The following is a 14,516-nucleotide window of genomic DNA, read 5'->3' on the forward strand; positions in this document are numbered from 1 at the left end:
GATCTTTATCCAAAAGCATTCTATTCTACCATGCAGTATAAGCTTCACATTTCGTGTGACATACCCTTCTGTGTCTGTATTTTGTGTCCCAGCCCACCTTCCCCAACAGAGGGAGTGCTTCCAAACTTACTTTCATGTTTTTATAGTGAGTTTTTTCCTACTATTGGGAAAAAAAAAAAAACCAGTACAATTAGAAAAGTAGTCTTTAGAGTTTCCTGGTGGCTCAGCAGGTTAAGGATCTAGCTTTGTCACTGGTGTGGCTCGGGTTGCTGCTGTGGCACAGGTTTGGTCTGTGGCTTGGGAACTTCTACGTGCTGCAGCTATGGCAGAAAGAAAGGGAGGGAGGGGAGTTCCTGTCCTGGCACAGCAGAAACAAATCCAACTAGGAATCATGAAATTGTGGGTTCAATCCCTGGCCTTACTCAGTGGGTTAAGGATCTGGCGTTGCCATGAGCTGCAGTGTAGGTTGCAGATGCATCTCGGACCTGATGCTGCTGTTGCTGTGGTGTAGGCCAGAAGCTGTAGCTCTGATTGGACCCCTAACCTGGCAACATCTATATGCCTTAAGTGCAGCCCTAAAAAAAAAAAAAAAAAAAAAAGGAGGGAAAGAAGGAAAGGAGGGAGGAAGGGAGGGAAGAAAGGAAGGAAGGAAGTCTTTTCTTTCATAACAAGGTAGCAATCTCTCAGAGATGACTTTGCGGGGATCTCCTCCGGTTTGTATGAACTGAGCAAACAAAAGTGCATGTTTACCTTGGCCTCTGGAAAAGTGGCCTTTGGGTTGCACCAGCATTTTAAAACTGAAGCTTTTACTACTTAACAGAAGCTTTAAGTTACCCAAGCTAGAAAAAACAAATACGCTAAATGTTGGTGAAATTCATTAGCATTTGAAAATTAATTTATCCTACTTCCCACAAAACACACACAAATGTCCACTCATTTCAGGTTTGTTCTGTGTGAGGAATAGCAGGTAATAAAATACAGCTTCCAAAACAGGATTATGGTATTTCCTCCAAACTTCAAATTCCCTTATTTAAAAAGCTTGATCTTCTGCTCACATTACCTATAAATGTTTATAGATTGAAAGCTATTAGTGGACACACTTAAATGAAATGTTTTTCCCATAGTAATGACCCTTCTTTGGGGAGGTTTTAATTCGTTTTGAAAGATGTTGATAGGCCTTGGTACTGTGGTTCCAGTATTGCAGCCATAACTGAAATTCAGTCTACACCCCAGATTGTTTGGACAAAAAAAAAACAAAACTGCACAGTAGATAGATGATATCATTAAAGGTCTAATAGGAAAGCTTCTTAGCAGCTGTGTTTTTAATGCAATCATTGCCTGATCAGGCAAGCTGGACTTACATATTGGTTCCTGAAATATGAGCTTCTGAGCCAGACCTTTTAAAGTAGCATTTATGTTTTTAGTATCTTGGATGTATTTCAAAATGATACATTTAAAGCAATATTTTCAACTGCTAACTAGTATATGTTACTCTGCATTTGCTGTAGAATTTGAATGAATTAACCCATGAATGCAGCCTGTTCATGGGTGTCTCAAAGCCACCCTGTCCATGACATTGACTTCACGTGGTGCTGGACTGCTGTGACATTGAGGGAGGTGTGGGTGAGGCATTCTTCGGTAATCAAGCCTCTTGTCTCTCTGCTATATTTTCATCTAGATCAGAGTTCCTCAACCTTGACACTATTGACATTTGGGACTGCATAATTCCTTGTTATACACAGGGCTGTCCTGTGCCTAATCTAGGATGTTTAGCAGCATCCCAGGCCTCTAAGCATTAAATGCCAGTTGTGACAACCAAAATTGTCTCCAGGTATTGCCGAGCTTCCCCTGGGGTGGGTGGAGCAAATCACTTCTCCCCATCTCTATTGAGAACCACTGATCTACATACTCTTAAGGAAGTGAATCTAAGTCTTCATGGAGTAAGAGGGGAGTTGGGCAGAAGTAAAATAATGCCTTTGAAAAGCCACATAAGGGCCTAATTTAATACCACTTGATTGTTCCTCTCACTTGTGCATCTCTTACAACTATATTCCTTGTACCATTATTTTTTAATGGTCATGCCCATGGCCTATAGAAAAGCTCCTGGGTCAGGGATTGAATCTGAGCTGCAGCTTTGACGTACTGCAGCAATGCCAAACCCACTGCACCAGGCTTGGGATGGAACCCACGCCTCCATAGCAACCCCAGCTGCTGCAGTTGTATCCTTAATCTACTGTGCCATAGTAGGAACTCCCAGAACTAGATTCTGACAATTGCCATGGCAAGATAGTTTCAGCAGATGTTTGTGATGATGTAATTAGGTTACATCCTTCTGCCTTTAAGATAGCCAGGCCAGATTGTGTGGGTTTCATGAGGGGAAACAGCAGCTGCATGCAGAGGGCAGGTTGCTCAGGTTGTAAAGAACTAGTCTCACTGCCCCTAGAAAGTGTGACATCTTTCTTCCCCTACAGCACTCTTTGTCTGGGCCCCTAAGCGAGGTGGTTCTATTTTCATTGACCCTTGAACAGTGGGGGTCGATCTGCCTTTAACTTACAGGTGGTTGTGCCTCAGATCTGAGGTTCCTCCACATCCCCGGGTTCATGCAGCCTTGGGCCGTGTGGTGCTATAGTATTTACTATTGAAAAATACCTCCTTAGAAGTGGACCTATGCAGTTCAAATCCACGTGGGTCCACCATGTGAAAGTAGGCAAGATAAAAAGCTATAAAGAACACAAGCAACATCACAGCTAATCCTTCCAACCCAGAAAACCCACCATTAACAGCTTGGTTATTTTTCTCATGTGTCAGTTGTAGTAGGACAAGGTCATTTTTAATGGCTTGGGGGCATTCTGTTCTATGGACACTAGCCAATAATTTACCCCTTAGTTTTGGACATTGTTTAGCTATTATATGTAATTCTGCAAGTGAACATTATCCGTATATTCATAACTCAGACTTTGTCCTTGTAGACAGATTCTCACACTCAGAATTTCTGGGTTGTAATTCTACCTTTTGATAGTTGTCTCTGAAGTTCAGTCCAGCCAGGCATCACCATCTTTGCTCCCACTCAGCCCGAATCACATGGTCTTTCTCTCCACATAACTCTAGCCCTGAAGTTTCTCAGATTTCTCCCCCCTCTGAGCAGTTAAGTATGTGTTTGAGTTTCCTCTAGTGGTGTTTTTTAATAGTAGTTTTTATTGTTAAAGCAGTTAGATTATTTCTTTAGAGGAAAGAAGTCCCTCTGGATCCCACCATCCTCTCCTGGTAAATAGCTGTTTCTCTTTTGTCTAAGCGGACTCCTTTTATCTCTGTCAATTGGCTGGATGAGATGAGAATGGTGGTCTAAGCTTTATGAGCTTTTCCTTTTTCATTAAAGTAGTTTAACTAGATCTATTCAGATAGTACAAAAGGTACCCAGTGAGAAATAACTCTCCCACCTCTCTCTCCCTAAAGGACCAGATTTTCAGGTTTCTTAAGAGTTGGCCTATCCCCACGAAAGTATGTACACATGTTGCTGTTCTCCTGCCCTAGGGTGTTCTGCAGCTTCTGTTTTGCATCTGCCTTTTTTCCCTTAATGATGTATAGTGGTAATCACTCCACCCCATTCCCCTTGACCCAACCTCATTCTTGTAAATACTCTTCTATTAAGTAATATATATCCTCTGGCCCTTTTCATGGAGTTGTAACCAGGCTTAGGATGTTATGTACAGTACTACAAGGGCCACCTTTTCATGTGATACACAGGCAGGGAGCAGAAAACCTCCTCTGCACCTAGAAGAGAAAGCCCAGTGCCTCTGTGTTTGAAGAGCTGGCTTTTTGCCTTTTCAGGCCACAGGGGGAGTGGTGTCAACTGGAGGGTCTGCCCCCTCCCCAGTGTGATCAGGCAGGCTCTAGGGGGAACCCCAGTGTGAATCCCACTGTGATCAGGCGGGCTCCAGGGTGGAATCCCCTGCCTGTGTGATTGCTCACCTCACTTCTCCCTGACACTAAACAGAAATCCTTTTTTTTTTTTTTTTTTGGCATTGTTCCTTTGTGGGTTTCTTGGGTGCTAGACAAATTAACTGTAAAGCATTCCATTTAGGGTTGATTTATGTAGTTTTCTGTGCTTATATTTTCCTAAACTGGAAATTCTCAGAGGTGGAGGATGACATATAAATCACAGGCAGCCAGGCACAACGAAAGGCCTTATGGATGACAGTGATGACCAAAAATGTGTTGGGGCCGAGCAGGCTAAATCATCGCATGGTAGATGAGATGCCCATCTAGTTTCTTTTCAAAGCTGGCCTTTTTCTTTTTCCATAATGTTGCCTCTGCATTTTTAATACCCATAAATGTCCATTTTCAGTGGTCCCATCACCCTCTAGACTGGACAGTTTCTGAGAGATTTGACTTCATATAAACTGTCCTATAAATCCCTGACTGAGAGCCCTGGAATTAATTTCCATTGCCTGATCTGAGCTGCTGCCCAGGTCCCATCCTGACGACGACGACATGGGGAATGATGAGATGATTTTCTCTTACCGATAAGACTTTTCATTTTCCCCATCTCATTGAAATGGTCTTGAGCCAAGGCGAGCAATGCTACAGGCGTCATTCGAGAAGCTCATTGTTATTTTAATGAGTCTGCATTAAACCGTGCAGGAAATTAGAAGGCCGAGTAATTGAACTGTGGAAAATCATAGCTGGAGAAATTCATAGCTCTCCTGTCATAATGGAATTAGGTATTGGTGTTGGCTGAGAGGGCAAAAGTGCATCTTGAGAATTGTATATACTGTATATTTATAAAGAACCATTTTTCTTCCCTCTGTTGCACCTTTATTTATTTATTTTTGTGAGGTAGTGTATCCATTTGAAAACCTAATTTCCTCCCCTAGGTGATTAACTGCGTGCAATTGCCTCCTACTGCTGTCATTAACTCAAGGTTACGATGATTAACAAGCTGTTTCTAGACAACCGAGCCCCACAGTAGGGTCCCTTCCCAGAGCTGAAACAAATTCTACCTCCAGTGATATTTGGCCAGGTCATGTTCTAGTACAGTGGAAAGTGTCTCCTTTTTTTTTTTTTTTTTTTTTTTATCTTACCCTCTTTCTCATCTGAGTAAGAGGAAGGATATGAGGGTCTGATCTCGGGTCAGCTTGGTGTCAGGATAATGAGGAACCTGGAGTCCGTCATTGGAACCCACCAACTATTCATGCTCATCTTGCCCTGGCTGAGCCACGCTGCTGCTGCCCAGGCTGAGCTTAGGGGCAAATGGATCTGGGTCCCACCTTTTAAAGTCTTTATTAACTGCAAAATGAACTTGAGTCAGGGCTCTCTACACAAAGCCTTGTGCAGCAGAGTTGGTGACAGCCTTTTTCTTTTTTGTCCCTCTCAACAAAGTCAGATAGAGGCTTCTATCTAGGCTTCCTCCTGGGATTGAGAGAGGGCTGGTCATAGGTGTCATTATCTGGTCCTAGGTTCACCTGCGTGTCAGAAATCCATCCTGGAGAAAGTTGAGCCCTGCTGCTGTTCTGTCCCATACTTCCCTTTCCTCTTCCAGTGTTGGATTCTTTGAGTTTATTCCAGGGTCCCTAAATGCTAATTGGCTTCCTTCTGAATATTTTTCCACATACATGACTATTGATTGATTGATTTCTTACTTTGAGCCAACCACTGTGCTACAGGTAATAAAGGTGAACGCAGCCCAGCCCTTGATCTCGGGAAGCTTGCTGTCTAGTGAGGGAGACTGAGAAGATAGAGTTCCATGTAACGGGCTGAGTGCTAGAGGTGGGCAGAGCGCGGCTGAGGTAGCCCTGGAGGCCACGTCTGGTCTCCTCCCTGGCTCACACGACAAGGTTCTTAGAGCATGCATGCGCTTGTTCTCTGGTCATGGTACCCTCGCTTTAGAGTTCCCAGGTTGTGCTCCACAGAACTCTGGATTGAGGCCGTCTCAGTGCCCTTGGAATGGAGCTCTCCCTTGGTTCTGAGACGAGTGACCTTGAGAAGTCCCTGTAGTCAGAGTGCTGGGAAGTGAAGGGTGTTGCTGCGTGATTCCAGGGGTCAGTACGGTTCTGGGGCATCAGCTCCAACTCATGGGGCATGGGGGATACCCCTACATGCCCTCTTTGCATCTCAGCATCTTCCCCTGTCTGTGTTCTAGGTTGCCAAGAGGGTGATCTTACTGTCGGGCACACCAGCCATGTCCCGGCCCGCAGAGCTCTACACGCAGATCCTTGCCGTCAAGCCAACTTTCTTCCCTCAGTTCCATGCCTTTGGACTTCGCTATTGTGGTGCCAAGCGGGTATTTATTCTCTGTCCCCTCCTTTCCCCGCCCTTCCCTCACCCTGATTTTCACACTTAGCTTTCTGTTCCTTCCTTTTGGCCATGGTCTGATCAGAAAGGAAGCCAGACCCAGATTTTAGTTCTGCTTTGCCCCTAACTCTGACCTTGGAGTGTCCTCAAGGGTAAGATAAGAACAGCTCCCTACCCCCCAGTTTTAATGCTAGCGGCAATTGCCAGTTAGAGTTTCCAGTGCAGCGACCAATGGCTAATGTATCGGTTCATGCAGCTCTGGAACCAGCAGCTCCTGCTCCGGAGAAGAGCACTGGGTAAGCTTCAGAGGAGGCCGAGGCCTTAACATACTCCATGCAAAAAGGACAAAGGAGGTCTTTGAACAGTTGCAGTGGGGAGCATGGTTTCAGGCTGCCTTGGTGGGCTCGCATCAGCAGGCCTTTGCTCGTAAATGTTGACTCATTACGGTGAATCATGCCTGGTCAGCCAGCCGGAAGCCTCTGACCTACACATTATTTCTATGAAGACGATGCCCATGGAGCAGCTGCCTCTGGAGCTGCTGTCTGCACAACTTCTGTTCACCAGAAGTGGCAAAGGAAGCCTTGTAAACACAAGTGCCATTGCAAACAAAATCATGATTTCTAAAACCTCAGTGTTTTTTAAAACTGAAGAAAAAAGTTTAATGAAGTGGAGAAATAACATATGGGGGAAAGTAGGATGCAGAACTTTCCCTATAATTAGTTATTTATGCTTTCTCTCGCTCTCTTTCCCTTTGCCTATCTCCTCTTACCCCCATACTCACCCCACTCCTGTCTTTGGAACAGAAGATAATATACACCAAAATGGAATGCTTTCATAAGTGAGGAAATCAGCATTTTTGAAATGTTGAAATTACAGAGCTGGAGTCAGGAGATCTCAGCATGACCATGACGGTGGTCTTCTGGGTTATTGCCTAGAATAACAGTCTTGTGGAAAGGCCATATTGATCAGTGAATAGAACCAACTAGGAGAGTTCCTGAAAACATCATGTGCTAATAACCTTTAACCCACAGGCAACTGTGCTCAGGGTGCTTAATTTTAGATTATGGGTGATTGTGTTTAGGGTGCAGTTAAGCCAGGGAGAAGGACAAGGAAAGACTCTAAGCTGTTTGGTTTTAAAGTATTCATTTCTAAAAGAAGCATGAGGAATGTAACTTTTCTCTTAGGTGTTTAAGATGCCTACATCCTTATGTGTGTCCCTTTAGAAGGAACTAAGATCCTGCCCCAAGGCTGTACTATTGTTGTTGTCTCTGCATCCCCTTCCTTCCCTGATCAGCAACTGTCTGGACCTCCCCCTTGGAACTCAGGGTAGGCCATGAAGGCTGAATGAAGCCCATTTCCTTACAATAAGAAATGGGGAATAGCATTGAGAACTTTGTCTAGATACTCATGTTGCAACAGAAGAAAGGGTGGGGGAAAAAATGTAATTGTAATGTATACATGAAAGGAAACCTGACCCCCTTGCTGTACAGTGGGAAAATAAAAATAAAAAAAAAAAAGAAAAGAAAAGAAATGGGGGACACAGAAAGGCGTTTGTGCCCAGGAGCCCTACAGGGTGCTGCTCAGTTACACTATTTGCATCAGAGACCCTTTGGAAAAGTGGCTGCCCCTTGCTCACCATCACCCATGCCACCTGAGAGGGAAAAGCCTTGCCATGCAAGTTCATGATGTACATAAGATCATCTGCCTTATTTTTAAATACTTTTTTTAAAAGGAAAAAAACCCATTCAAGTGCTTTAAATATACCCGCTTGCATTCAGAGTAATTTGTGATGTTTTGCAAAGTTAATTGCAAACCATTTTTAGCTGCTTATTGAGGCAGGAAATTTCTGTTATTAAATGTATTTAAAGCCATACACCTCTCTAACAAAATCCGTAATGCTCTTTCCCCAGGGATCAATCCAGTTTAGAGTGTACATAATTATCCTGGTCCCTCAAAGTTCTCCATGTGTGATTTGTACCTCTGTCCTATTTGCAAGTGATCCATGTTCTGAAAAGGATCTTCTTCTCTTCCTCTGGGCGCAGGGTATCATGTTTAGCCAGGGGCTGAAGGCAGAGTTCATTGCCTTTCCTCCCCATGCTGTCCCTTCCTGTGTCCCAGTCTCCAGCCACCATCTCCCCAGTCATTCATGCCATCCGTCCTAGGATCCATCTTTTCCCTTCTTGCTGCGCCAGCACCCAAGAAAACAAAGTGAGCCCCTCCCCCATCTCCATATCCTTCCTTCCACCTAGACCAATGCCTGCTACGTAATAAGTTCTCGATAAAAGCTGGTTGGATTTTAAGTATCCCACATTTAAAACTCTTGGTATCATTGGGTTTTAACCTGCATGATCAAAAGCTGATAATATTAGAATGAAGGAGAACAATACCCAAATTAATTATATCCACTTTTCCTAGCATGATTTTTATATAATGCAGCCGGTTAGGCCAGGGCCACTGTGTGTTTGTGTGTGGCCAGATTCTTGCATTAAGAGAAGCCACTGAAGAGAATGCCCCATGCCAAGCTCATTTTCAACCCCATAGTGTGAGGCATTTGCTAGAACTTCCAGTTGGTTTCAGAGTATACTTTTTAAAAAGAAGCAGCAATTTTTGATCATTTTATTTCCCCACCTTTGGCTGTCTCTTCCTGTTCTCAATTTAGCAAAGATTTACAGGACACCTACCGTGTCCCCATGATTATACTCAGCCCGCTGTCCCTGGAAAATGTTGAAGCCCAGCTCCTGTCCTGGGTAATTCACAGTCCAGGGTGGGCGGGTGGAGGCACAAGGGGAGACAGCAGCTGAAACCCTAAGGCAGCAGACACCCTGGCTTCCTGATTTTCTATAAGACCATAGAAGTCAGTCCTATTTCCAGTAAAATTGTTAGTGAAGGACAGGGCTTTTTGTTTGTTTGTTTGTGTGGTTTTACTTTTTAGGGCCAAACCCATGGCATATGGAAGTTCCCAGATTAGGGGTCAAATCGGAGCTGTAGCTGCTGGCCTACACCACAGCCACAGCGGCTCAGGATCTGAGCCACATCTTCCACCTACACCACAGCGCATGGCAACACCGGATCCTTAACCCACTGAGCAAGGCCAGGGATCGAACTCACATCCTCATGGATACTAGTTGGGTTTGTAACCCACTGAGCCACAGTGGGAACTCCCAGGACAGGGTTTTTATTTTAATTGGTAACATCTTCTCCAGCTTCCTTCAGCACTCCCCACCCCCACCCCTACCCCAGGGTAGTGTTCACCACATCACACTTGGTTGTGCTGGTATAACCCACGCTGAGGAAGAACAGCTTTGTAAATCCTTGTAAACCTCATCAGATAAAGATATTACAGCATCATCTATTACACTGTGCAACAGGCTCTGTAGGGTGGACCCCTGGGAGGGTTATATCTGTGTTTAATATATAGGAAAATCTGACAAGCTGTCTTGTTTATTTCATTTTTTTTTCTTTTAGGAAAAAAAAAAAAAACACTCACAGCTTATGGACATTCCCAGGCTAGGGATCCTACACCACAGCTACAGCAATGCTAGATCTGAGCCACATCCTCAACCTATGGCACAGCTCATAGCAGCGCTGGATCCTTTAGCCCACTGAGTGAGGCCAGGGGTGGAACCCAAATCCTCATGGATATTAGTCGGGTTCTTAACCTGCTGAGCTACCGAGGGAACTCCTCATTAGTTCTTCAGTGTAAGAGACACCAAACCGCTTGCCATCTTGCCTTAGCTGCTAGACAGCTTAGTGCCAAATTGTGGGAGGCTATGATAACGTGTTTTTGGTTCACCTCATTCCTCACTTTCTTTCTCCCTTTTCCTTCCTGTTTCGCATTTGTCGTCTGTGAGGTTTTGTCCACCTCTTAAAGCCACTCGAAGGTCTCTGAACAAAATCAAGGGCAGAGAAGGTGGACCCTTGACGTCACGGGCCTGTTCCTTGGCCCTGGGAGAATCTCACAGGCCATGTCTCGGTTCTGCCTCCACAGCTGCCCTGGGGATGGGATTATTCAGGCTCCTCCAACCTCGGAGAGCTGAAGCTCCTGCTGGAGGAGGCGGTCATGCTGCGACGCCTCAAGTGTGACGTCCTTTCCCAGCTCCCAGCCAAACAGCGCAAGATGGTGGTGGTTGCCCCGGGCCAGATGAGTGCCAGGTCCAGAGCCGCCCTGGATGCCGTGGCCAAGGAGATGACCACCAAGAACAAAACCGTGAGTCTGGGGCTGCAGACGGGATTTGGAAGTAATGTGTCCGCAGTCGTACCCTCCCTGGAGGGGCTCTGCCCCAGGTCACCCAGAGTCCCCTGACCTTATCTTTCCGTCACCCATCCCCACCTTCCTGGGCCAGGACAGTGAGCCCACTCCATTTGTCAGCCCACCTTCCAAGGCTGCTTCCAAGATCCCGTATTAATTTGCAGCTTTATACTTACGTAGATCACTGTCATAAAAAATAAACCCCAGGGCAGCCACAGGATGGTAATATATTGTTCTGAATCCCTCAAAGAAAGTTGGAATTTATATTTAGTGTATTTTTGTTTTGTTTTGTTTCGATTTTGGCTTTTTAGGGCCGAACCTGCGGCATATGGAAGTTCCCAGGCTACGGGTCAAATCAGAGCTGTAGCTGCCGGCCTACACCACAGTCACAGCAACGCCGGATCCTCAACCTACTGATCGAGGCCAGGGACTGGACCCACAACCTCATGGATTCTTGTCGGGTTTGTTAACACGAAGGGAACTGCACAGGTCACCCATGAAGGGAACTCGTGTATTTAGTGTATTTTAAGAATACTTCAGTCTAGTGACAGTGGTTACAAATTGGTCCTAAGCGTATGTGGTATATATATTCACCCTCCAATCACTGTGTGTCATTTACTTTAGTCAAAGTAACAAATTGATGTTTGTATGACAGAGTTTTCAAACCCTCTTAACCCTTAATCCTTGTTACAGTCATTTATGGTTGGCAGGAAGTTGGCACCCCCATTTTATAGAGAGGGAAACTGAGGCTGACAAGTTGGAATTTGCCCAGGGTCTTATGGCTATTCCATGGCAGTGCCAACCAAGCCTTTTAGCCCTATATTTTAGGGCTCTTTCTACTATGGTGGCTTTATCTTTTCAAAACACTTTCATATCTGTCTTTAGTGCCATGCTGTGCCAAGTGCTACAGAGTAATCTATACTAGCTCCGTTTCTGTCCCCTTAGGATAAAAACCCTGCCATTTCCATTCCTAAGAAAATAACAGTCATTGACATTTTTTGACATTATCCTCAAGCATTATCTGGGCTTGATATTACCCTGTATACAGAAACTTAGATCCAAATGAGATCCCCACCTTCTAGGAGAGTACAAAATAAATAAGAATGACAAGAGACAGAATGTGTGATTTAAAAAAAAATAGATTATTTTACCACATAATCAGAAGACTGGCTCTTAGCTTTTAAGAAACCATGTAGGAGTTCCCGTCATGGCTCAGTGGTTAACAAATCCGACTAAGAACGATGAGGTTTTGGGTTCAATCCCTGGCCTTGCTCAGTGGGTTAAGGATCTGGCGTTACCGTGAGCTGTGTAGGTCGCAGATGTGGCTCGGATCCCTCATTGTTCTGGCTCTGGTGTAGGCCACCAGCTACAGCTCCGATTAGACCCCTAGCCTGGGAACCTCCATGTGCCACAGGTGTGGCCCTTAGAAAAGACAAAAAGACAAGAAAGGAAAAAAGAAACAGTGTAGGGGAGTTCTTGTCATGGCTCAGCTGTAACAAATCTGACTAGTATCCATGAGGATGTGGGTTCAATCCCAGGCCTTGCCCAATGGGTTAAGGATCCAGTGTTAAGGCCGTGAGCTGTGGTGTAGGTCACAGACTCGGCTTAGATCTGGCATTGCTGTGTGGTGTAGCTACAGCTCCAATTTGACCCCTAGCCTGGGAACCTCCATATGCCATGGGTGGAGCCCTAAAAATACAAAATAAATAAATGAGTAAAAAAGAAACAGTGTAGGACAGAGGATGCACTGGTAAATTGTCTAGTTGCATATAATTTATGCAGTATTATACATAATTATCTGGGTGGCCTGGAGGAAGTGAGTAGCATAATCTCTTTGCCATGGAGTTTTCAAACAAAATTCCATGACATTGGTGTGGATGTATAGACCAGTGGTTCCCAAATTACATTTCAGTGGAACCACAAGCAGAACCAGGGCGTGCTATTGTTAAAATCAGCGTTGGTGATCTTCTCACTTCTAGAGATAAAAACTCAATGAATAAAAATTTTTTCTCAATTTTAAGTTTTTCTGTTAGAATTCTTTTTTTTTTTTTTCTTCCTTTTCAGGGACACACCCACAGCACATGGAGATTCCCAGGCTAGGGGTTGAATCAGAGCTACACCTGCCAGCCTGTGCCACAGCCACAGCAACACTGGATCCAAGCCACCTCTGTAACCTACACCACATCCAGCAACACTGGATCCTTAACCCACTGAATGAGGCCAGAGATCGAATCTGAGTCCTCGTGGATTCTAGTCAGGTTTGTTACTGATGATCCACAACGGGAACTAACTCTACCAGACAAGAAAATTAATGAACATGTATAATGTATGTAGTATTAATAGAAAAAAATTCAATTGTATGGTATTTTTTAGATGCAAAATGTCTGAATGTTCATAAAATGCTGTGTTTTACTTCCTTGCATGTGATGGAAAAACATCTATCAGTGTTTCATGGGAGACCCCAAAGAATACCTGTACACAGTCCACCTCCTGAGCCAAGTGGAGAGCAGCCAGCGTAGACAACTGACAACAGCATCAGTGGGCATTTGAATTGAGGGAGGAAAGTCACATTAAGTGGTCAAGAGACAACTGTCAGTTGTGCTGTGTGGCCAAGAAGAGAAATAAGAAAAAGAAGCATGGGATCTTTGAACTTAGTGCAGCAAGAATTGAAAGCATTTTTTAAACTTTATGCCAATGTGTATAGTTAGATGAGCGGCTCTTTCCAAAGATGATTTCAGATGTGACCCGTAAGTTTGATTTCTGAGTTCACAGTCAATGACGTGAAATTGACTGGGCTGAGCCACGGAAATCAGGAATGTTGGCTCTTCATAAGCACTCCATAGCTTTGCAAATCCCTTAACTCTTTGAGATCTGTTGATATTTTCTTCCCTAAAAAGGGGAGCTTTGACCTGTCTCATGAGCTTGGCGCTGGAGAAGTATGAAAGGCAAGTGGCAGATGCTCTGAGTCACAGCTGCTATGTGATTGTTGTCTATTTCTTCACCCCAGAGTCTTAACACTATTTTGCAGATTGTGAAAACAGACCTTGAGCTTCAGTGTAATTCTTCAGGAACCTAGTGGAGAAGGGGCCTTGAGTTCTTCTCTCTCCAGTTCTTGAGAGTCGCTATGTGCTTCCTTGGCTTCTTGGGAAAATTAGGTGTGACCCTGAGAGAAATTGAATTGGTGATGCCCAAGCCAGATACTAAATTCTTTTTGATGATAACCAAAATTTCAAGAATTTATCTTATCTTTTGTGTTCTGTAATGAAAATTCATTTTTATAATGGAAAATTCAAGTAGCAAATGAATTTATGAGCATGACACTTTAGAATGTCAGCACATACTGTAAAGCTCCCAGTTTGGTGCACTTGCAAACAATGGATCCAACTGGGAGCACCCCCCGAACCCCCCCGCCAGCTTAACCTAGGAGGGGGAGCCTGTGTGAGCCAGGGCTCGGACCAGATGGCCATCAACATGCCTTCCAAGCTCTGACTGGCTGTGAAATCCTGAGCTGAAAGAGTTAAAAGGGAGAATCATGGTTTTGTGGTTTCAGACTGTGAGTCTACAGGAAGTACCCCCACCACATTTTTACAGTGACTCTGCAGCCCCAAGTTGCCCTGCAGTTTTGCACATTCTGGTGGCTCCAGCAAAGCACTGCTGCCCTGTCAAGAAATGATTCTTTCTTTGTTCCCTCACCCCTTCCCATCTAGAGGAAGACATTTTTTAAAAAGCTTTAAATCACAGAAGCCAAGGTGAAGCAGCCAATTTATAAAACATAATGTACGGCGAAAGCTTTTTCTCATTTTCAGCCGAAATAATAGATAGCTCTTCACAGGCTAAGAAAAGCTGACTCTAATCGTCTTTTGTCTAAAGCCAGTTTTTGATCAGCAAGACCAGGAGCAGAAAAAATGGAACTAGTCCATGCAGACTTCCTGGTGACGGTATCAGCTCACCTTTCTGCCATTTGACAATCCATTTA

General features: G+C 44.4%; 1 protein-coding gene across 5 annotated transcripts in view; it reads left to right on the plus strand.

The window, feature by feature from the left end:
- Positions 1-14,516, plus strand: part of SMARCAL1 (SWI/SNF related, matrix associated, actin dependent regulator of chromatin, subfamily a like 1) — a 62,616-nt gene that overhangs the window by 25,412 nt on the left and 22,688 nt on the right. For all 5 annotated transcript variants that reach the window (XM_047773449.1, XM_047773448.1, XM_047773453.1 and 2 more), the window contains exons 11-12: positions 6,140-6,280; positions 10,280-10,498. In XM_047773449.1, coding sequence (XP_047629405.1) covers positions 6,140-6,280; positions 10,280-10,498 — 360 coding nt within the window. The remainder of the gene's footprint in view (positions 1-6,139; positions 6,281-10,279; positions 10,499-14,516) is intronic.

Source organism: Phacochoerus africanus, chromosome 3, assembly GCF_016906955.1.
Source record: "Phacochoerus africanus isolate WHEZ1 chromosome 3, ROS_Pafr_v1, whole genome shotgun sequence".
In the NCBI taxonomy this organism is placed as follows: Eukaryota; Metazoa; Chordata; class Mammalia; order Artiodactyla; family Suidae; genus Phacochoerus; species Phacochoerus africanus.